The sequence below is a fragment of the Protobothrops mucrosquamatus genome, unplaced genomic scaffold (genome assembly GCF_001527695.2).
Source record: "Protobothrops mucrosquamatus isolate PMUCROS unplaced genomic scaffold, P.Mucros_1.0 scaffold_277, whole genome shotgun sequence".
Lineage (NCBI taxonomy): Eukaryota > Metazoa > Chordata > Lepidosauria > Squamata > Viperidae > Protobothrops > Protobothrops mucrosquamatus.
In genome coordinates, this window is record NW_015386353.1 from 390,752 (window position 1) to 416,180 (window position 25,429).

The following is a 25,429-nucleotide window of genomic DNA, read 5'->3' on the forward strand; positions in this document are numbered from 1 at the left end:
GTGTGCTTTACCATAATAAACATTGTCAAATCAGTCTCCTTTTCTAAATTTGAGGTATTGTCGCCATGAGGATTATTATATTTATGCATTTTTGAAAACTGCTTTGTCCTTACTGAGGCAAGTTTCTCTATCAGATGTTATCAATACATTGCATTTTCAAGCATAGGCAAAATTCTTTCTTATTTTAATAATTTTATCTACTATTTAAAAATACATACTAGGAAATATGTCATCTTTATATTAAAAAAATCTCTAGTTTTTCTAGATAAAACTTTTTTTATCCTTTTTTCCCTTTTTTCATTTTTTGGGGTGGGCCTTCAGATCTCTGCTTTTATCAGTTGAGCTCTATAAAAAGTAACTTTCCCATTTCTGTTAGTTAATTAACTACGTGGATCTTCTATTGGAATCTCTCTATTCAGTACAAACACTTCTGTGGAGGAATTTGATTCAAGTCATTTCAATAAATGAAAGAAAGATTTTGCCAATTCTCCCCTACCCCTGCACTTTTTAAAGTTGAAATTCAAGACTCTTTTTGTTGTATCAGCTGCAGCCCTACTGAATTCTCCAATAAATCAGTGTTTCTCAAGCAACTTTAAGATGGCATAGGGAATTCTGGGAATGAAGTTCACCCATCTTAAAATTGCCGGCTTGAGAAACACTGCTGTAAATGGAAGGAACCCTTTCATTCAGAAGAGAACATGTTTGGATCTAGACCAGAGGTCCCCAACCTTTTGGGCACCAGGGACCGGTTCGATGGAGAAAGGTTTTTCCATGGACCGGAGAGTGCGTGGTTTTGTGTGCTGCCTGCATCACACGGATGGGGCTTTGCTTGTTTGTGCAGACCGGTTGCTGGCGTGCTGTGGCCCGGTACCGGTCCATGGACTGGGGATTGGAGACCCCTGATCTAGACCATTCTTAATTTCTATGACATTAATTATGACCCTGGGTTGGCTTAGTTTTTCAAAGTGTTTCCTCTTTTTCTTTTCCTATTTCTATATTTAGAGCTTCAGTGGTGATACCTGAGGAGAAGATGCCTGAGCTGTACAATATCCTACAGAGCATACCCCAGCGGCAGATTGAAGAGATGCAGAGACAGGTAGAATTGATATTCATTAATATGCAGAAATGGGTATAATATAAATGGTTGTTTTGCTGTGAGTCAAATGTGTGCATATATGTTGGATAACTTTATACGGGGTAAATGTTAAAATGTTTTGCACGTTTCTAAATGTTAGTGGTTTGTTCAAAGGAGGTGGACAGCATTCCCTATTGGTAAATTATGCAATATAGGTACACTGAGATTACAGAAACATAGTCTGTAAAATGAAATGAATGATATGAAATGATAAATGAATTAGAATAAATAAAACATTTGATTACCGCATGATTTTCACACTTTCATTAAAGTTAGGATTGTCAATTAATGTATTTATATGTTTATTTCATGTATTCATTAAATGTATGCACTGCCTTTCATCCAGGCATTGAAAGCAGCATACATAGATCTTTCATTTTTGATGTGTGCCGTTGTGCCCACAGTAAAAAAAAAAAAATGGCAATAAAGGTTATCTTCTTCTCTAATGTTATCTTTGGTATATCTATGCAAATTACCCCATTTGTCCAGGTCAGAGAACATTACAAAATAATATTCTGTTCTATGTCAATACTGTTTTTAATTTGATTGTTGTTTAGCTTGAATAATGATGGTGATTTTTAAGGGACTTTGTTTCTTTGTTTTTGTATTTAGGAATCTAGAATTATAGTGGTAGGACCTGACGTACCTGTTTGAAGTATGAGCAAAACATATTGAGGATTCAGTTAGTGCTTAGATGACAGATCTCTAAAAAATATCAGAGCTATAGATTAGTTGGAAAATGTGAAGCTAACATCTGGAAAGAAAACAATAGGAATTCTTTTCCATATTATTGTCAAGAAAACTACATGGATATATGCTCATAAAGTCACTAGGACTCAAACTTTGAGACCTTGGTCACATTGCTTCCCTCTGCTCCTCTCTTGTAAATTATTATATTTTTATCCTTTTTAAAAAAAATAACTCAGGCAAACATACCTAATATTCCTGCCTCATATTTCCTTCACAACAAACCTGTGAGGTGGGTTGGATTGAGAGAGACTGACTAGTCCAAGGCTGCCCAGCTGACTTTTATGCCTAAGGCAGGAATAGAACTTAAAGTCTCCTGGTTTCTAGACCAGCACCTTAACCACTACACCAAACTGATTCTCCATAACTTAGTAACTATGGATTCCTCTGAGAAAGAATGATAGCATAGACACTTAAATAAATGTTGGTCTGCATATTAAACAATTTGAATCTTGTCATGCTGAAGATTATTTTACATACTTTATTTATACTTTATGTAAAACAGACTGTGGCTTTGTTAGCATAGTAAATGAATGAATAAAGGATTAAATAAATAAATGACATGCCCTTTATAACACTTCACAGATGCTTTTAACAAGGTGATGGACACCCATATTCTGCATTACAAAATGAAGTCAGCCAGCATTTTAACATGCAGGGAGTCCCAGGTTAAGAATGAGATGCGTTCCTAAATCTGTCTTTAAGTTGAAACTGTATTAAGTTGTAACTTGAACTTATGAATGGGTTGCTTATTATTAATAATGGCAGATGGTATTCTGCTTCCTTTCATTAACTGCTGAAAACAGGCTGTGCATTAAAAATATTCTGCTTCACTGTTTGATGAAAACACCACACAGCTTCAGTAGGGAACTGACAAAACAGGAGGTGAAGCTGCATTATATATAAAAGATCACTACATCTCTACAGAAATCCACAAAACCAAGGATGAAAACCTGCTAGAATCCATATAGGTCAATATAAAAGGGGGGGAAAACAACATTGTTATAAGCATATGCTACAAGCCACCCAAACTAAGCAGAAGAAATAGATGAACTTTTTGCTAAACAATTAACAAATGTTTGTAGGAAACATACCACAGTAGTAGTGGGAGACTTTAACCACCCTGATATCAACTGGGAGACAAACTCTGCAGCAAGTGGGAGATCAAACAGATTCCTAACCAACCTAGCTGACAACTTTGTTACCCAAAAGGTAGAGGAGGGAACTAGAGGAAAAGCTATTCTGGACCTAATTTTTACTCATAGAGAAGAAGTGATAGAGGGAGTTGAACTAGCCGGAGCTTTGGGCGAGAGTGACCATGTCATATTGGAATTCAATATAATGCAATCACAAGCAATAGAACATATTCCAGCCAGTGTCTTAAACTTCAAAAGCGCTGATTTTAACAGACTTAGAGAGAGTCTAAGAAAAATTCTGTGAATGAAAATCCTAAAGGGGAAAACAACTCAAGAAGCTTGGGGAACTCTGAAAAATATGATCATAAAAGCTTAGTCCAGCACAATACCACTGAAAAAATAAAACAAGAAATCCAAGAAGAAACCAGTATGACTGCATAAAGATCTCTCTAATAAACTGAAAGACAAAAAGGACAAGTACAAAAAATGAAAAGAGGGACACATAGCCTGAATCTGCAAAGATGAGGTCAGGAAAGCAAAGGCTCAGAATGAACAAAGGTGACAAAAAGTCAAAGATAATAAAAAATATTTCTGTCAGCATATAAATAACAAGAAAAAAGTCAAGGAAACAGTAGGTCCACTTAAGAGAAAAGTTGGCTAATAGGCAGCAGAGAGAAAACAGAACTGCTTTACTCATTCTTTGCATCAGTCTTCACTCAAAAATATATATATATATATAGTTCAGCCTACCAAAAAAATAACTGTAAAACATAGACTAGAAATAAAACTTAAGTAAACAAAAAAAAATGGTTAGAGAACACTTATCTGATATTGACGATTATAAATCACCGGGACCTGATGGATTACATCCCAGAGTTTTGAAGGAACTGGCAGATGTTATCTCAAAACCATTGTACCATATCTTTCAAAAATCCTGGAATTACCAGAGGATTGGAAAAGAGCTCATGTGGTTCCTATCTTCAAAAAAGGGGGAGAAAACAGACCCAGGAAACTATAGACCAATCAGCCTAACATCAGTACACTGGAAAAGATAATCAGATCTGAGAACATCTAGAAACAAAGTTATAATTAAAAGCCACCATGGGTGTGTTATAAATAGATCATGCCAAGCCAATCTTACTGCATTCTTTGACAAAGTGACTAAATTAGCAGACCAGCAAAATATTCTTAGACTTCAGCAAGGCATTCAACAAAGTAGACCACAACGTACTTCTTGGTAAGCTAGAAAAATGTGGGATAGACAACATCACCACCAGATGGATTTGTAACTGGCTGACAAACCGTACTCAATGAGTGGTCCTTAATGGCAGTGCATCTACATGGAGGGAAGTAAGTAGTGGGATACCACAGTGTTCCGTCTTAGGCCCAGTACTCTTCAATATTTTCATAAATGACTTAGATGAGGGAATTGAAGGGGAACTCATCAAATTTGTAGATGACACCAAACGGGTAGGAGTAGCCAACACCGCAGAAGACAAGCGCAGGATCCAAAAAGATCTTGACAGACTTGGAAAATGGGCCCTATCCAACAAAATGAAATTTAATGTGGACAAAAGCAAGGTTTTACACATAGGCTGGAAAAACCAAAGGTAGGTGAAACCTGGCTTAAAAACAGTAACTGTGAGAGGGACCTTGGAGTTCTAGTCGACGATCACTTGACTATAAGCCAGTAGTGTGCGGCAGTAGTCAAAAAGCTTGTACAGTCCTGGGTTGTATAAACAGGCATAGAATCAAAATCATGTGAAATGTTAGTACTGTTTTATAAAGTAAGGCCACACCTGGAATACTACAACCAATTTTGGTCACCATGCTACAAAAAAGATGTTCAGACTTTGGAAAAAGTTTGGAGAAGAGCAACTAAAATGATCCAAGGCCTGGAGATTAAAACATACGAAGAACGGCTGCAGGACTTGGGTTTGGCTAGTCTAAAGAAAAGAAGAAACGGGTGACATGATAGCAGTATTCCAGTATTTGAGGGGCTGCAACAAAGAAGAAGGCATCAAACTATTCTCCAAAGCACCAGAGGGCAGAACAAGAAACAACAGATGGAAACTAATCAAGGAGAGAAGCAACCTGGAATTAAGGAGGGGAAAAAAAAAAAAGATCGCTGGAGGTTTTAAAGAGCCTGGACAGCCATATGTGTGAAATGGTAGGATCTCCTGCTTGAGCAGGGGGGGGGGGTGGACTAGAAGACCTCCAAGGTCCCTTCCAGCTCTATTCTGATTCTGATAATCAAAGTTCAGAGATAAAAATGTGTTGGAATTGTAAAGCAAGTTTGCTTCTTTTTAGAATGATAATAATCCAGCATTAGTTTTAAAATGTGAACCTTCTGTTTTGGACTGTAGATCAGTTGAATGTTCAATATTTCTTTGAAAAAACAAAGCCTGGAACTTGTTTTAAAGAACTTTAATGAGGAATCAATCTATCAGTCCTATTCATTTTAAAAATAAAAGTGTCTAGGGAATGTAATCAAGGTTACAAGGAGGATATTGAAGCATATGAAATCAAGCATAAATATCAGGAAAACTCATACTGTAATATGAGGGCCAAATTTATGAAGAGGTAATAGTTTTCCTATACAAGTCACTTGACATGAGGCAGTCCTGGAAACTAATGGGGACTTGGATTATTTATGAGGTAATTAGATTACTTAAGTCTGTGAGAGAGATCCCACTGAGGTTTTTGTTTTGCTATGATTTTTTGTCAATATGACAAATAGCCAGAAGAGGTCTCTGCTCCCTTGATTCATTATGATTTTCATACCCTTTGCTAGACTCTCTATTTGGGGGTAGGTTAGTTAAATGCTACAATTGTGCTAGAAATGGTTAACTTCTGAGTACTATTGAAAATAGCAAAGAAGAGTTGATCTTAATGTGATCAGGTATCCATGTTATTTAGCACTCTACTTTTTATTATACTATTTCATATTATACATACCCTACTAGAGTAATGCATAGAATTGTAAATACATATCCTTAAATTTGTAATTATGTTTATAGATACTTCCCTTCCCTGTTTCTTTTCTTTTAGTCTATTGAGGATGCAACATCTGGCAAAAATGTAGGAATGAAATTAGAGCCACATCTGTCAGTGTTCTGAAATCACAGAATTATAGAATTGGAAGGGCTCCAATGGTTCATCTAATCAACCCCCACCCTGTCAATTCCACCATAGGCTATTCCAGACCTGTGTGAGTCTATTTTTTGAGCACTCTTTATAACAATGAGATTCCTCACCTTCCACATGTAACTTATTCTTTTGCTGAACTCTTCTTTTAGTCTGAAACTTTTGTTCAAATATGTTAAGATATAACAGCATAATTTCTTTAATTGTATACCGGAGTATTATTAATGGGTACAAAATTGCAAACATTGATCTTTGAATCAATTGTTGCTTTTTTTTTTTGCAGCATTCTGGGAGTGCAAATATTCTGAGTACTATGTTGTTGAATTAAATCTTTAGTTTAATTTTACATTGCAGGATATATTTACAGTTGAAGCTGCAAATAAGGATATATTCTTAAAATCTTATTTATATATTTGGGTTTAAAGGGCAAGATTAAATATTGTCCTTCTAAAAATTAATGCTAGGTTTTCTTAAAATATCAGTGATTTTTGCATCCTTTTCAATATCTTAAATATAATATCTCTTAATGTTTAACTTACTTGGAAATCATTGTATGCAGATGTTTCCTAAATTCTGCAATAATTACCAATATTTGAATTTATGGATGTTCTCGGATCATTATTAATGCATTTTTAGTCTAGTTCAAAATCTCCTAGCAGTATTAATTTAAAAAAATTAAATCCTCATATTTTTGTTGTGTTAATAATATGAAATAGTGGATTTACTGAAATTTGGTTAAACAGACTTCAGATACAATATCACTCCACTATTACTTAGTAAACTAGAATCCGTTAAATCATGGGTGGGTCTATTGTTGAATGTTGATTGAAAACAAAACCTTTTATATCAGTGACCAGTTATGCAGTTGTCTAAGCTGACACAAATTACTTACATTCATATTCAACAGATTTTGTATTTAACTGATAATCCCTTTCCCCGAATGATCCATTAAATGAAGGTTTTACTGTAATTGAGTCTATTCTCATTTGGACTCCCGGTATATTGTGTGTGTGTATGTGTATATATGTATATGTATCTATATGTGTGTGTGTGTGTTCTGTGTGTATATTCATATTCAATATATTGGATATATTTTTCATATATTAGATTGTCTTATTGTGAAGAAATAGAAAGGATGTGAAAAAAAATATTGGAAGGGGTGTAACATATTGAATCCCATAGTCGAACCTGCTGAAAGTATTGCATTTCTTCAGCAAATTTATATCAATAAAGCCAAAGCATATTTTTGAATGCTTGTTAGATAGAATGTATTGTATTTTTTCTAGAATAAGTATTCTCATTCTATAATGCATAACAATATATTCTATATTTTATATAATAGTAGCATACTTTGGTTTTGATAAACATGTCTGTTACTTCTGCATGTCATGCACAGAATACACGCATTTCATTTATGATCAGTCTTATTTATTAACAGATTTTTATATTAAGGTATCTTAGAAGTGAGACACAGTTATTTGATATTTGTAAGAAATACCTATTCAGAAAAATTACGTCCAGCATAGATATTGAATGGCAAAATAGTCCATGGATGAAGATTTTTAATTTGTGTGAAGATGTGTGAAAACTTCTATCACCTGCTCAGCAGCTGTTGATTTTTTTCTTTCTTTTTTCTGTCTCTTTTGCTGTGGAACTAAGTGATTGGTTAAAGATGGCCCTGGACACAGAGGTTAAAAACATACTCGTTTTCTATTTAATATGAAGTGGATGAGGTGAGGATAAGAAAGGAAATGTTATAGTTCTTTAGATTATTGACTGCAGATCCTTGCTGGATTCTGCTCTTCCCTTTCATACTTGTCTTAGAAGAGTTATACTTCCTTGCTGTTACGGAAGCATCTATGATTAAAAAAAAGAGTAGACTCTAAAGCTTTAGGAGCTGAGTTGAGACAATTCAGACCTTAAGCCTGACACTTGGGGTTGGTAAGAGCATAGATACTATTATTTGATGGGATTAGAACCCTTAGAGGAAATTATTCTTTCCTGTAGTTTCAGAATATTTTCTTTTATATTATTTGTCCACTATGTGATTTGAAGTCTGCTATACTTGCATCCCCACTTTCTGAACTATTTTTAAGACTAATATAATGTGCTTAAAGTCCAGATGTAGCTTCAAAAGAAACATCATATGTGGCTGAACAGTTTTTGAATTGCATCAAAATTTCAACCCTCCAGCAAAGGATGGAAACTAATTAAGGAGAGAACCAACCTAGAACTAAAGAAAAAATTCCTGATAGTTAGAACAATTAATCAGTGAAACGACTTGCCTCCAGAAGTTGTGGGTGCTGCATCACTGGGGTTTTTTAAGAAGAGATTGGACAACCATTTGTCTGAAATGGTATAGGATTTCTTGCTTGTGCAGGAGGTTGGACTAGAAGTCCTCCAAGGTCCCTTCCAACTCTGTTATTCATTATTTTAATTTTTTCTGGCTCATTTACTGTAATTCAGCTTTTTATATATGACATTATATTCATGGCTATTTGTGATTGTCTGCATCCAGATAGTTTCCTGGCTAGAACACAAATATTTGCACACGTTTTATGTAATTATTTTCAGTCCCTTGCTCTTGCTTTACTCCTCAATTTGTGCAAGAAGCAAAGTAGGAAACCACAGCTAAGCATAGTTGCATCCAGAGATTGCTTTGTTTTGCTGCTCAGATGAAGGATAGCAAAATATTGCATGTACGTACATGAAATTCATGCCTACTATAGCATTTATATTTCCATGTTCTGCTTTTTATAACTACTGATTCAAATGCAAAGATTTATACATTTCAATCCTAACTCTATAAAATATTTATATGTAAAGGGGTAAGGCTATACGCATGAAAGTTGGATGAATGACTTTGAGCCAATCATTCTCTCTCAGACCAGCTCGCCTCACAGAATTGTTGTTATGGGAAAAGAGGAGGCAGGAGTATGTTCACTGCCTTGAGTTATATATAAAAAAGTGGGTTAAAAATGCAATATCCTTCAACAATACCTTTAATACCATCAAACAAAACATTGGCCTATCCCAGGTTCTTTGATAGGTGGATAAAAATGTTAAATGCAGTGTAAATATCTGGTTAACTGTGCGACCAACGATAATTATAACTGTGTGACCAACCATAGTAATAAGAATTCAAATAGACAAACGTGTAACACCATGGACTTACAATTCTTGATAAGAAAGACAAAAAAACGTCTGGATTGTGGACATTATAGTCCTGGAGTCAACAGAAAAGAAAGAACGGGAGAAAATTAGAAAACACAAAAATCTACGAATGAGTGTGTTATGACTGTGGCAAAAGAAAGCAAGGTAATGCCAACAGTAATAGGCACCTTGGGTGCAATCCCAAAACAACTGGAGCACTACTTGAACACCTTCAGTATTGACAAAATCACCATCAGTCAATGGCAAAAGGCAGCTTTGCTTGGAATAGTTCCCATCTGAGACGATACGCTTAACACCATCAAACAACATCTGCCTATCCCAGGTCCTTGAGAAGGACTTGACAGGTAGACAAAAATACCAGATTCAGTCTAAATTTCTGTGTGACTGTCTAATGAATCAAACTATTAATAATAAACCTCTGGCTGACTATGCGATCAACCATAAAAATAATTGATTTGAACAGGCAGTGAGCTTTATGGGAGAAGTTCTAGTGAATCACTATTCTTAATACTTTGTAAGTTTTGAACACTGAAGTTGGTACGTATCAGTATTCTTTTTATACTGCTTTAGAGTCTAAATTTAATTTCTATAGGCTGCTGCAGGGAAAGCCATTGCCTGCATAATTCTGATCCTTGTATATTCAAGGATATCTTAGCATCTAAATATTTTTTCTAAAGCCTTCATGGCTACTATACAAAGTGCTAGCCTGCAGCATATTACTGTATTGCTGGCTCCTTTACTCTTGTTGGTTGATCCTAAAAGGCATAAGCCTTCCATCATTTCAATATCTTCATTGTCAATTCTAAGGCTGGTGCTGTTTGTCACTAATTTGCTCTTTTTAAAATACAATCTAATCTCATTTTTTCATAGTGCTCCACTGTGCTTAAAGATTCAGTCAGTCAGTCTGTTTGCTGGCCATCTTGCTGTAATAATACTGTTCAGGGTACTATTTGTATGTTCGTGTTACATACTACTGTATGATTTGGGAAAGTTAAATGTAACACACAACGGTACATCCCTTTGTGTTTGAAGTGTTATAATCTAAAACCAATTTGATAGTCTATTAGAAAACAGTATTTGCTAATCCACATACAGTGTAGTACTAGGATACGTGCAAGCATATGTATGTGCGTGTTTGTAATATTTGTACTGCAACCATGTAGAGTAACATAGATTTAAAGCAGCTGTTTGTGGCTATAGAATGCTTGAGAAAAGTCTGAAATTAGAAGTGAGTTGTGTGCACTAAGATATATTCTAATTTAAGCATTTTCTTGACTATTTGATGATCAGTACATTAAATTTCTATAGTTCATATATTAAAACATATAATTTGTTCTAATATTGAAATAATTTATAAACTCTATTTTTGTTAAAACTGCTTGTTTAAATGGTTGTGTGCCATAAACAAAAACTCTTTCATGAAGAAACAGCATAAATCCCCAACAAAAACTCCTGACAAAATATTTTTGGATAGGTATATGGATTTCTGCTGCTGAGGGAAAATGCATTTCATACTGTATTAGAACTAATCATTGCTGTTAAGATTGTTGTGCAGTATTTTCTCATGGGTGGACTTGAATATTTTAGAAGCAAACTTTATTCAATGTGATTTCACTTTTGAAAGCAGCTAAAACAACACCTTGAGATCTATAAACCAGAGATTAGAAGCTGTGGTATTTTGTGGTTTGATAATAGTGTTGGAATGTGAAAGGTGGAAGATTTTCTCTTTTCCTTTATCTCTGATTTGCACTGAGATCTTAAGCAAGTCCTACAGTTTCAGATTTTCATAATTAAATAGGCTAAACATTTTGCTATACAAATCTACCTGGAATTTTAATTACTAATCTACTTGATATAAATCTATCTGATACCTGACTACTAATTCTGCAATCTGATTTGTGTTCAGGCTTAATCTATACATTTATGCCTTTAAAAAAAATAAAAATATGGTGACCATGTGTGCTTGAAGTGTGCAAATGTCCTCCTTCTGCCCTTCATCCCCCTCAAACAAAGCTCCAGAGGCTTCTTCTGGCTTTATCTAGCCCCAGCAGACTTGCTGCTTGGAAGAGGCAAGAGCCAACTGAATTTAAGAAAGTTAAAGCACACTGGCTGAACACATGGATATTTCAAGACCACCCCGTGTCTGTTAAGAAGCTCTATAGCCTGTCTGATTTCTACAAAAGCCTCTTCTCCAACTTGCCCTCCCTTATGTTAAATCCACACGGAGCCTGAAAACTAAACTCATTTATGCCTGCAGTAGTCTTATAAAGCTATGCTTAGTGGTGATGATTATCCCACAATCCTTGTTTGACCTTTGTAAAAATAAAAGATCAAGACAGCAGGTATGCAAGAACACAAAATAAAATCTTAATACAATTTTTAATATTTTTCTGTTCTAATATTTTTCTTCTTCTTAAAACAGCAACTTAGGGAAATTAGGTATGAAAACATATTGTCCTGCTTTTGCCTATTTTTTCCTCCCATATCAAATTTGGTCCCACTTTGTTTTTGGAGATATATCCTGCTGATGGATCGTTCTTACATATTTCTTTTCACATTTAATCTAGAAAGAATAAATAAAGATATTCTGTGGTTTAAGAACTGTCCATAGTTGTCCATTTTTATTTATATATACTATTGGCATGTGTTGTGTTTTATAGATGTGAGATAGGTGGATAACGTTTTTAGACGAGCAGATTTGGGATTTTGAGAGCATGAACTGGATATAATCAGAACATTTTTGCTATGGGATGCTTCTGCTCACAAAATGAATTATATGGCAGGCATGCTGGTCCCAAAAAACTGGTTCTCTGTAGCCCAGTGGGGCCCAAATAAATTCTTGCTGTGGCTTTATTTTGGAGGCATGCCAGCTTCCTATGATATTTCTTTCACTCATTTTTTAAAAAATGTTGGATGGCTGAAGACTCTAGTGGCACCAGCAAATTGTGAGGATGCACAGTAGTGTGCCTGAGCACCAGGTTGTCTGAACCGAGTATGACAAAACAAAGGTCTGTTCCAAGTGTAGGCTTTGGTATATAGACTGAATTACCATCAGAGAATAGGACCTATGAGTTTTAGCTGATGTTTTCTTGAAATAGGTGCATTTTGAGAAGGAATTTAGAGGATACCAAAATTGACAACAGAACATAGGAGGGGGGAAAAATGCCACAAAGTAAGAGATAGTAGGAAATAATTTGAAAGCTTTGCCAAAAGAAGAGAAGAGAAATGTATTGTTTTATCATATCAAAGAGAGAAGCAACAGAAGTAAACTATCGGGGAAAAACATAATAGGAAAACCAAAGCAGTGTCACTGAAAGAAAACTAGTGTAATTTCTGTGTGGGTGGTTCACAGAATCATGAGACTTGAAGAATCCATTCATCAACAGTGAGTAGAGAAGAGGGTCTGAGAACTTCTGTACACAGAAAGAAAGATAACATGAAGAGTTACCACTCAAGAAAATATTAAAGAACAGCTGCAGAAAGAAGGAGCTGACAACAGGCTCCTAGAGATATATATACTATGCAGTGATTTAAGTCTCAAAGATTCAAGGAGATATGTTAGGCCAATGGTTCTCAACCTTTTTAATGCCGCGACCCCCAACCGGTCATAAGTCGAGGACTAAACCGGTTGTAAGTCGAGGACTACCCAACCAGTCGTAAGTCGAGGACTTTCCCTGCCTGGGAGCGCCACGCATGCGTGGTTCCGCCCCCTGCACCGGCCGAGGCGTAGCTGGCAAGCGGCAGAGACGTAGCAGGCCAACCACCAGCTGGCCCAGCCCAAGGGAGGTAAGGCACCCGCTGGAAAAGGGAAAAAAAATGGCGGACAGCCTTGCTTGGCGACCCCCGTGAAATGGTCGATCGACCCCAAATGGGGTCGTGACCCATAGGTTGAGAACCGCTGTGTTAGGCTCATAGTCTTTAGACATATTTGATTTTATTATTTTGAATTACAGTAATTTATTGGGGAGCCAAAAGCATTTTGGGGGCAGTGTGTCTGTAGATCAGGATGGGCAGAAGCTAGTTCAGGTAATACCGCCAGACCTCTGTGCAATTTGTAGTAGTTTGGCAATGATTTCTGGTTCCCAAATGCCTAATAACAGAAATAAAGGCTCCCTCAGTATAAAATTAGATTTGAAGACAGAATCAGGAGTGCTTTTTGGTTGCATCAAACTGCATCAGTGCATCAGACAACTTATATGTATCTTTTGTTACCTGTATCTACGCTAGATACTCCTCAGTATCTAATTTATGGGCATAATGTATTCTGCAGTGCTGAAATATGGCTACCTGTACTGTTTTTGATAGGTTTTAAGATGATATTTAATCTGGAAATAGAGACAAATATTAGATTTAAATTGAAATAAATGAAAATGTATTTATTTTCCATCTAAGTTGCTGATATTTGTTAACTCCTTGGTTTTCATTTGCTAAGCTGGGATAAGGACTCAATGGTGTGGAATATAGAAAGATTTTCCCGCCTGTTCAGACAGGCTCAAGCAGATGATGGAAAACATGCTGTTGTTTCATCAAGCATCTAATGAAGTAAGCTGTAACTCACAAAAGATTGTGCCTTTTAATAAAATTATTTAGGTGGAAAAGGTACTACCGGATCCTGATTTGCCAACAGAGACTAACATGGCTTTTTCTACAATGTGAAGAACTATTTCAATATCATTCTATGCCATTGAAATAACATTTATTCGATTTGCTTTTTTTTGTCTTGAATGGATTTTGAGTACTGGCAGTTGAATCTTATTTTCTGGTAGCCAACTTCCCATATTACTGTGCAATGAGCAAAACAAGCTCTGGGCTTTAAGGGAAAAACAATTCCATCTTCCCCCTTCTCCTCCATCATTGCTGTTATTATTGTTGTCATGCCACTCTCATTTTAATACCAAAAAGGAGAGTGAAGTTAGTGCTTTTCTAACCTTTTCATTCAGAAAAAAAAACCAGACAAAAAGGAGAATTTTTACTTTTCCAAATGCTTCATCTCTAACCTCCAAGTGGGCTTCAATCTCCAGGTCAAATCAGACTTTTGCTGGAGTAATATATGTATTTGTTTTTAATGCCACATTAACAGCGTGAGTGACTGGTTTCTGTGACCCTTCCCCCTTTTAATTTAATGTGCTGCTTTTGGCTCTTCTTTAAAGAGGACTCTGTGGGGTAATTTTGGCTCTTATCAGTTTGCTGACAGCTATATAAGCTATTACTGGCTCCAGGCAATGTGCGCAGGCATGAGAAATCTCTTGTTTTTAACTCAAGGAAGAAAATTTATACGAGGTAGATTGTGAGCAAATCAGGCTGAAGGGAAAACTGTTTAAGGAGGCTGCATACTACCCTTTTTATTTAGTATGTAATAACAGGATTTACCTCTAGTCAAACTACAATGTATTTGATCCATGATTCTAAAATAGGATTGAAAAAATCATTATGAGCAAATTCTAGGCCTTTAAATGATTTTTAATTAATATCTTTGACTTTTAATCATCCATCTTTTCTCCTGAGAAAAACCTGTTTCTGTCTGGGGGCTTTTTAGAATCCTTATCACATTGAAAAGCACTTTTATCCATTGCCATTTGTAGTAGTTTAGTCTATGTGACTTGAACGTCTAGCCTCACATTAATCCTTTCTAGGCTGCCTTTCTAGAATTCTTTCTTCATTAATGTCAAGCCTTGACACTTTTTTTTCCAGTTTATCAAATATATGAAGCAGAAGCCATTTTTTTTCCATTCTAAAAAATCCTTAGATCAGGCAGCAAGAATGAGGGTACTGGAAGATAATTCTGATAGCTGCCTATTTACTAAGTAGATTAATCTTAGGCATTAATTTGGATGGCTTTTTAAAAGATCTACTAAATAACTGTCTTCTAGAAAGGAGATAGAACATTCTGCTTTGTGTTGCTCAGATTCCATCTGCAATTCTTTGTCCAATTCTGATATCAAACTATTACATGGACAAGGATAAGTATCTACAGAGAAGGCTAAAGATAAGTGGTTAAAGATAAGCTCCACAGAGCTCAGGGTTCTCTCTGCTCTTTTTTAACATCTACATGAAACCGCTGGGTGAGATCATCCATCACCATAGAATGAGGTATCAGCAGCATGCTGTCGATATCCAGTTATATAACTCTTATCCTGGGTGAAGTGACTGATGCTTGATGCTGTTTCATGGTGCCTGGAGGCTGTGGCCTGATTGGGGAACAACAGATATCAGCTGACCTCAGGTCATCTGAAGTGGGTCAGCCCCTCTGTATCCAGGGGTTTTATCATCGTTGATGGGGTTGGCCTTGTATGGGGATCCATGCAACCAGCCATGGGGTTGATTAGTGCCCTGAGAACCCTTCCTTTGCCTTTTAAACTATTTTTAATAGGGTTCAATCATCCTTGCCACCTTCTAAATTTAATTTTTTTTAACTTTTATATGCTGTTTTTATATTTTAATACTTTATTGTACACTGCCCAAAGTCCCTCTCTGAGGGAAATGAGTGGTTCAGAAATGCGATAAATAAATAAATAAATAAATCTATAAAAAAGAGTAGCGTAGATAATAACGAACTATTAAAAAACAGTGTTGAAAGTGCTGTCTAGGTTTAGCCTGAATGAGAGAAAATTAAGTATTAATCTTCCTGTGGTTTCTGTGAATCAAATTAACATGGTTTCCCTCTGAGGCAGATTTGGAGACCTTCAGATTTGAAATCTAGAATTAGCAGGAATTGGACCTAATCCTATTTTATGAAATATGCAAGAGCATCACTGAGGATGTGAAATATTCCTGTACTACCATGATCAACACTCCGAATATGGGTTATAAATCAATTTTTACAGATGATATATAAATAAATATAAATTTTGTTCTTTTCTAAAAAAAAATAAACATCTAGTTTTAAGGAATAGAATTCTCATAATAGATGAGAATAGATGATGGAACTGTTTTATAGGCCATTGAAGAATAGAATCCAGTACAGCTCAAACAATCCCCAGCATAAGAGATTGTCAGAAGTAAGAAGGATATGGGGACTACATGTGTTAGAGCCAGTGAATTTGCTTTGTCTCTCTCCCCATGGGAAATCTTCTATTTTGTTAGTTTTAGAAAGTTGGTTGTGATAAATCAATTTTGTGACAGTGGGTGCTTATTTATTTATTTATGATGTTGGAAACTGATTAAAAGTTTCCAGCCACATTTAAACTGCCTGAGTCTAGAGTCAGGCAGCTTGTAACTAAGGTAGATGCTAGGGACATTGTACCAAATCACAGTGGGAAGCATCAGTATGCAACTAAGAAAGCTGGGAAAGATGTAAGCAGATCCTCAATTTATCTGCCAAGTAGGTTTTCTAAACACTGTTTTATTGGACAGTGGCTCCTGCTTTACTAACCTCTAACCTCCCTGGTGCTTGGAGGTGCTACCCACTGACCAGCCTTGTCTTTGAACCTCCCTTGGTTCCTGCCACCTCAAAGCCTTGCTGCCGGATTCCTATATTTTTCTTGGGACTTCACCTCTCAGCAGGATGGCTACAGCAGGGAAAACTGATCCACCCTTAGAACATTGATATATTTGAAAGTGATACCCTCGAGACTAGAAACCTATTGCTTTCTATTTCAGGAGCTGTCTATCACCTGTCAAAAAAAGTAGCCGAACCCTTTTCACCTTTTTATTCACTTGACAATCATATTGTAATAGATAGACTACTCAGTTGTGGACAATACGGGTTATTACCTCCTCATCCATAATTATATTTGCAGTAATTTTGGAGAATTCAATATTCTGTGTGGATTTATTTGGCTTTGTAAGATAACTAACATAATTTGGGGTTGGTAGAACAGTCAAAATAAGTTCTAGAATTTTGGAGGATTGGATTATTTATTGGCTCCCTTATTTCTGAATGATGTAGTCCACATTGTTCTGTCCAGTTGTTCTTGAAGACTGTTGTTCTCAGGTAAGTGCATGTATAGATAAGGCAAGAAGGTTAGATTGTTTTGTCTCTTCCTTAGCTACCACAGAATTTGGAATGCTTCATCTGCCAGTTTCCTGTGTATGAATAACAAGTTTGGCAGGCAAATAGAATAGGAAATAACCATTATCTATGAGAAGAGTCAGCAAACCATGCATCTTGCACACCACATTGATAAATTGAGGATGTGTGTTTGTCTCTCTGTATATATAGTTACCCCAAGGTTTGTGAAATCTTTCAAATCTTCTAAAAGTCGGGGCATTTGTTTATTTAGTTCAGTGGTTCTCAACCTTTTTAATGCCGCGACCCCCAACCGGTCGTAAGTCGAGGACTAAACCGGTCGTAAGTCGAGGACTACCCAACCGGTTGTAAGTCGAGGACTTTCCCTGCCCGGGAGCGCCGCACATGTGTGGTTCCGCCCCCTACGCCGGCCCAGGCGTAGCTGGCAAGCGGCAGAGACGGAGCAGGCCGACCACCAGCTGGCCCAGCCCAAGGGAGGTAAGGCACCCGCCGGAAAAGGGGAAAAAATGGCGGACAGCCTTGCTTGACAACCCCCGTGAAATGGTCGATCGACCCCAAATGGGGTCGCGACCCATAGGTTGAGAACCGCTGATTTAGTTGGTTAGTTGGTTCTGAAGGCCTGAAAATACTTTATCCTTGCTTTATGACCATGGAGATGTTGAAATGGCTGAAACTTTGAGGGCAGGTCATAAGTTTCTATTTTCCATGTTATTGTAAGTTTGAATGGCCACCGAACAAAGGTCAGTAAGCAAGGACTACCTGTAGTTCCAATATAAGTAATCTGAACAAGGTCTGTATATGTGGCTGCTAAGAGTCAAGACTGACTCATTTCTTTATTTCAGTGATTCATAAAGGCCACCCATCACATGACAATGATTCTGTGGGACATGCAAGGATTAAAAACACAGCTACCACTAAAAACTCACAACGTTTGAGGTAAATCAGTACATCTCAATGATAAAAAGCCATATCAGCAATAGAGCTTGTTTAACCTCCTGGCCCAAATGCCTAGGGAAACAGCCAGGTCTTCAGACTTGGGACTTGAAGGAACAAAATCAAAATCTTAATGTATAACCCTGAACAAACAGTGCAAGCAGAAAGAAAGAAAGAATGGATTTATATCATTCTTTTCTTTTTGTTATTCTAAATCATCTAGAAGCTAGTTTTGTAGAAATGACAATGGCAGATCAGTGACTAATCAATAATTCTGGTGGCCAATAATTTCTGATATGTTTGTGTGCAGGGGTCAGTATAGTACTTGGTATTCTGCCTGAGCTGACAATTCCTTACTAGCCCAGAATAGTTTTTTGTTAATAGCTACTACTGTATTTTATACCTATCAACCTCCGGTTTGAGTATCCAAATAAAGTCCAGGATTGAAGAGTGAAACTTGGCAATATCTTTGTTTAGAATGAGAGAAATGCAAATGCAGCAACTGTCTTGGACTTTGTCAACTCTTTTTGCCTTGGCTGTTTGAGACAAATGGGCATTAAGGAATTAAACATCAAATGAGATTAATTTCTCACAAACTCCTCAATATTTTTTACTTCTATAGTATATAGAGTTTATATGACTAGGAAAGCACAAGCATGGGGCAAGGAGAAGATTATATTATCACCAGGAAACCCCTCAGAAGATATATCCAGAAAAAAAATCTATTTTTCAGGTTAAATGCTTATTCTTTTACATCTTAAATTTGCAAATGACTGTATGTTTTTACATAAATATATGTATCAGTCTTAATATTGCTGTATGCATAAACAAATAGAACTGGTCAATATTCTATACTGCCTACTTATTGTTATCCATTTGAATAAAAAGTAGAAAACAGAGTTCGTTGATTTTGGTGAAATTAATGTAATAATGCATTTTATTTTTCCTTCTTAATTGTCACCATTGGGAGTCATATCAGTGAGCCAGTTTATCAGCAATCCATGGAGAAGCCATAGAAAGTGGTCCCGGATGACAAATATTAGAAAGGTCATACAATTTTGAACTTTGTGACCCTTGTAAATTTGAAACTGAAAAAGAAATAATAAATTTTGTTTTCTATATCCAATTAATTTTAAGATCAGATGATCTAGATTAAATATATTGCAATAATGAATTCTGTATTAGAGTAAGTTTAGTATGTAAATCTGCCAAATGTTGGCAACAGCATATACTTAAAATGGAAAGGCCTTAAGAATAGTTTTAATGCCCAGTTGTTGTTCAACTTTTTCCACATGAAAATGAGATGAGCAACAGCTGGCTATTAGAACCATGTGAAATAAAGACTGGTAGAATTTTTTTAAAAAATAATTTATTTAGGGGACTGCCATTTCTTCCCAAATTTCTAGGAGGCATTGTGATAAGTCCAGACATACCACTTGGGAAAGAAAACAGGGTTTTTTTTAAAAATAAAAATCTTTGAATAAAAAGACTTGGAATTGAGCCCTAATATATACAATGTAGTATATTTTCCATTTATTTAGCCTAGTATTAAATTTTAAAAGCAAAAGGTCTAACAACAGTGGCTTGAGTAAAGATAGGTTGAGAAGTATAGTTGTGTTAAATTCTTTACAGAAGTAGTATATTTGGTTGGTTTCTAAGCTGAGAATGATTTTTTTTTCTTTTAGAAACATCTTTGTAGAAGTAAGTGTTGGGCTCTTTGTATTTATGTTTACAGGCAATAACAGAGAACTTTATCTTTCATTGTGTATCTGGTATAAAATAGTCAGTTTAACTGTTTAATTGATTCCTATAACCTGCATAAACAAACTAAAAATTCATCCAGAAATGTTAATCTGGAAGACTTGTACTCAGCACACTTAGTTCAGGTTTGAGAATCTATTTTATAACATTGAGTTTTAGGTTGTTTAAACATTGGATACTGGCATGCTGTTAATGGCAGAAGGGAAGCTGATAATTTCATGTCTAGAAAAATATGAAGCAAAGTTTAAATTCAGCTCGTTCTTTGCAAGACCTGAAACTTAAATTAAAGACAAAACTAATAAAAAATTTAGATGAAGTGTAATTCTGTTAGAATTAACTGAGCTAAAGGTAATAAAATATATGAGTTCTCTGTAACTTATTTTCAGAAGCAAAGCTTTCAAAATAATGTCTGTCAACATGAAAATAGCAATACTTCAAGGCCTCATAAACTGTGAAGTGTGTCACTCTGGGAACACTTGACTCTTGCAATGGGGTAAAATGTTACAACACCATGGCGCCTGACATTTTAGGTTAGACAGTTAACTTTTACTGCCTTTTCACAAGGCCATCATCTTCTTTTCTCTCAACATTTTATTTTTTTCCCAGTTAGAAGTTGTGATTAAATGAAAATCAAAGATTTTTCCACACGAAACATAGCTTCCATGTGTTTAATATGTTTCTATTAATTTTGCTATTTTTTGCAACTTAGTATTTGTTGATTTTTGCATGCTAACTTGAACATCTGTGATTGGTGCAATATGAAGTCTTTATGTATTTTGGAAATGTACTGTGGTATAACCTGATGCTCTTCATTCTGAAAAGAAATACTTGTAATGGAGTTTGCATATAGTTAAAGAATGTAACAATTTGTCTCAATAAATGTCACATTAAGTAGACAGGTTTCTGCTGATGCTTCTTTCAGTAAGAAGCTTTTTGCTCTAAGCCTACAGGTTTGTATAGCCTCTTAGAATATCTTATCAGTGTCCAATATTAACATATAGTTCATTGTTTATGTCAACATAATGTGAAATGTCAAACTTCAGTGGGCCAAATATTCATTAACAGATCCTGGTTTATTAGAATCTGAAAGTGGTGGCTGACATCTAGTATTTAGGCTGCCGTTCTAGTCCCAAAACTGTTCAACATCTCCACAAAACTACTTGGGGAGACCATTTGGAGCTTAAGAGATTGTTCCATTAATATCAGCCAAACTAAACATGCTGTGCCTCTTGCCTTAATTTGAAAAACACAAAGAGTTCAGAAGCAGCCCAGAACTGTCTATCTGCTTTCCCTGGGAGAGGGTGAATTTATACAGAACAGACTAATTTATCATTTCTCTAGAATTATATTTTCTCACAATGAACACCGTTTTCTTGTCTGGATTTTTTTAGTTGTATAACTCTCCAGTCCATTACTGACTGCAAACAGGCATTTAGTGAAGTCACAGCATAAGATGACATAGAGAAATAGATCTTGGTGTCATTAGTATACAAATAGTGCCCAGCTCCTCCAGTGCTTTTAAGTAGCTATGGAAAAACTTTGGATTAAATAGGGTCCCAAGAGACGCCACAAAATACAGTAGTTTCACTATTTTAAGAATCACTTCCTTTAAACAAGGAAATCTCCTGTTTTATATAAAGTGTGACTAGAAGTTATAAACCAGATTGGGACAGGTCCAGATGCCAATTGTCCATTCCTTACAGTTTGTCCATATCCATGGATACTGTATCTTAAACTAAAATTGATCCTAGCTATATAAGAGGAAGTTTAGATACCTCTAGATACCCTCATAGTTGAATTAAAGGTGCAGAGATTTTATTCCCCCCCCAAAAAATTGTAATTTGTAAGCATTACAACATGCTTCTGAGAGTTCTATAGTAAAATCATTTATTGTTTCAGTGACCATTCAAAGTTGCAGCAGTGCTGAAAAAGAGGCATACAACTGTCCCTCAAAGTTGCGGGTATCACAATGTCCCCACAGTTATGTGGTCACAATTCTTGCACTTGGTAACTGGCACGCATTTATGATAGTTGCAGTGTCCAACTGTTAAGTTGCAGTGTCCAACATTTGTGATCTTCATAGTTGGCTTCCAGAAGCAAAGTCAATTGGGAAGCCAGTTGCAAGTTGTAGACATATGACGACATGCTTAATCACCATGGGGGATTTGCTTAATGACCATAACTGGAACTGACAAAGTGGTGTAGGTTGGACACATTTTATGTTATGATCATGTCACTTAGCAATGAGCTGGCAGTCCCAATTGCAGTCAGTACATGAGGACTATCTGTATACATAAAAGAAGAGATGAAGGATAAGTCAATCCTTTTATAATCCAAGATAAAATGGAAGGGATTAATCCATGATATTTCTCAAACCTTAGCAATTGTGGATCAATAAATAATCTGCTTATGGTGCTTCATACCTTACACCTAAAATAAAAAGATGTTATACCTACAACTTATATTTCTGAACTTATTTTGAAATGGACAGGCGATTCGGTTGCCTCTATAAAGTGTTAATATGTTGATTATATGTTGTTAATGCCTCTTGAGTTATGAGTTAGGGCAGTATAGATATGTTGAAATAAACTAATTAACTAATTAATCTTTAATGTGGCAGAGCTATTGTGACCAAATCTAGTTTGATTTCAAACAGATTCAGCTTCTTAATAACAGTAGCAGTAGCTTGAAACTGTTGTAGAATTGCAGTATTTTTCCACTGTAAAACAGTAGCTTGAAACATGGAAATATTAATAGGTAATATGCATGACAGCCATATACAGATGTTTAAAATTTGCTATCTGGGAAACAACCAATGTGACATAATATTAATTATTCTTTGCAGGCAAGGTGGTTCTGGGAAGCTTACTTTCAATCAATGAAAGCTATTGCTATGGCAACTCTTAAGATTATCAATGACCGGATCTATCCATATGCTGCCACATCATATGAAGAATGGAATGATCCCCCAGAAATTGTAAGTGAGCTTATTTATTTATTAAATTTAATATGTTGAATCTCTTTATAACAAACACTTCTAGAATAAGTATTTTGTTTTTTATATTATATCGTTCAGCATAAAAAATATGAATTAATCTTGAATTGAGCTTTAGTTTCCTAAAGGTTAGTGTATTATATCTTGTTATGTTCCTCTTTCCCTGACTTAAAATTTTAATTGTGTTTTTGTTGTTGTAGTTGTTATTGTATAGAGGCATGACAGAAGATTAGATTCCTGAAAGCAAACTCGGTTTGCCTAGAAATACATGCCTACTGTACAATATGTATTGTCATCTGCAGGAAATCAACATTCCTCTTTTAAAAATAGGTTTTCAAACAAGCAAACTATAGTACTCTAAGAAATCTGAACAATGTATTTGGAGTTGGGCTTCTAAAATGGAGGTTAGGAAATCTTTTTGCATTCAGGCATTTTAAATAAGTAATGTTGAGAATGCAAAGCTGCATTTATGTAATCTGCTTTTATAGTCTGTTATCTGACAATTCAAGTCCATTGGCATTTCTCGACCATTGATAATTCTACTGCTGTTCCCTAGTTGGTCTGCAAAAGTAAATACAATGTCACATTTTCAATATGAAGTTTGAACTAGCTAACTTAGCAGACACTATCTGGATTCTAGGTGCCTTTTTTTCTCTTCAAAAACTGCTCTTCCATGCCTTCATCTGAAAAATCCTTTAATATACTGAGCAGCTAAGGTAGAATGAGAAAGAATTGCAGTGGAGATAATGAGATCATGAAACACAGCATATATTTTAAATAAAAATGTTTCATTCCATTGATCCTTTGATAGTTAGGGTTGTGTCTAGTATTAAAATGGTAGGATTAATGTTGGTATATTTTTATTCTCTCAATATATAGAGAGAAAGAAAGAGAGAAAGTGAGTGTAAAATTTATCAAATCAGGACAATGTAATCATTTGTCATTCCTCAGATACATAAAGTAACCAGTTTTTATTTAGCTGTAATTTATCTAGAACAATAGAAACAATATTATTTATATGTGTTTTAGCTAATAATCAGTATCCTGGTAGATTAGAGGAGAATGATGAAAAAAGCTAAAGATCGGTTATATTTCTGAAAATAATTGCACAGTTCAACTAATTTTACACAAATTTAGAATTAGTAGTATTACTGTTAAAAATCAGAACTTTTTAAACACAAACGTTCAGGATCCAATCTGCGTTGGTCACCAAGACCAAACGTTTATTCTTTCAAACCTTTGGGCTTGGAACGTCTGGAGAGAGGGAGAAGTTCCCTGAGGACTTGGTCCCTGACAACTGAGAAGTTTAACATTCCGGAGAGAGAGAAGTTCCTTGGGGAAGGGCTCTAGCACCAGCCCGAAAGCTTGGAAGCATAAACTTTCAGTCCCGGTGACCGACTCAGACTGGATCCTGCAGCATTTTCCTTGGACACATATATTTGCCTTCATTCACGAGATAAACTTGCCTTGATAAGAGGATCCTAGATCTTCCTTCACATATAGGTCATCATGTTATTAAAAATTGAGACATCTTTTAGTACAGTGGTTCTCAACCTTTTTAATGCCGCGACCCCAACCGGTCATACGTTGAGGACTAAACCAGTCGTAAGTCGAGGACTACCCAACCGGTCGTAAGTCGAGGACTTTCCCTGCCCGGGAGCACTGCGCATGCATGGCTCCGCCCCCTGCGCCGGCTGAGGCGTAGCTGGCAAGCGGCAGAGACGGAGCAGGCCGACCACCAGCTGGCCCAGCCCAAGGGAGGTAAGGCACCCGCCGGAAAAGGGAAAAAAATGGCGGACAAAAAAAATGGCGGACAGCCTTGCTTGGCGACCCCCGTGAAATGGTCGATCGACCCCAAATGGGGTCCCGACCCACAGGTTGAGAACCACTGTTTTAGTAGTTGTAGTTGGTCAGACTGAGATTGTGAAGCATTGCTTCTTTTCAACATTGGCAAAAGAATTCTAAAACAATGCAGGTGAAAGTGATATAAAATATTCATATGGGATGGATTGTACTTCTACATGTTATAATAATAATAAAGTTGGAAGGGACCTTGGAGGTCACCTAGTCCAACCCCCTCCTCAGGCTGGAAACCCTATACCATTTCAGACAAATGGCTGTCCAGTCTCCTCTTAAAAACTTCCAGTGTTGGAGCATTCACAGCTTCTGGAGGCAGGTTGTTCCACTGGTTAATTGTTCTAACTGTCAGGAAGTTTCTCCTTAGTTCTAGGTAGCTTCTCTCCTTGATTAGTTTCCACCCGTTGCTTCGTGTCCTGCCTTCAGGTGCTTTGGAGAATAAACAGCATAGTCAATAATTAAACAATGTTTAGGGATTACTGTCTGTTAAAATTAAGGGAATACCTACACTTGTCAGTTTATTTCATTCTTAGGAAATTTTCTATTACGAGCTAACATACAGAATGTGTAATTCA

At 36.1% G+C, this 25,429-nt stretch overlaps 1 protein-coding gene across 1 annotated transcript in view; it reads left to right on the forward strand.

Moving 5' to 3' along the window:
* Positions 1-25,429, forward strand: part of EXT2 (exostosin glycosyltransferase 2) — a 70,967-nt gene that overhangs the window by 20,287 nt on the left and 25,251 nt on the right. The window contains exons 7-8 of the mRNA XM_015831713.2: positions 1,003-1,096; positions 22,848-22,979. Coding sequence (XP_015687199.1) covers positions 1,003-1,096; positions 22,848-22,979 — 226 coding nt within the window. The remainder of the gene's footprint in view (positions 1-1,002; positions 1,097-22,847; positions 22,980-25,429) is intronic.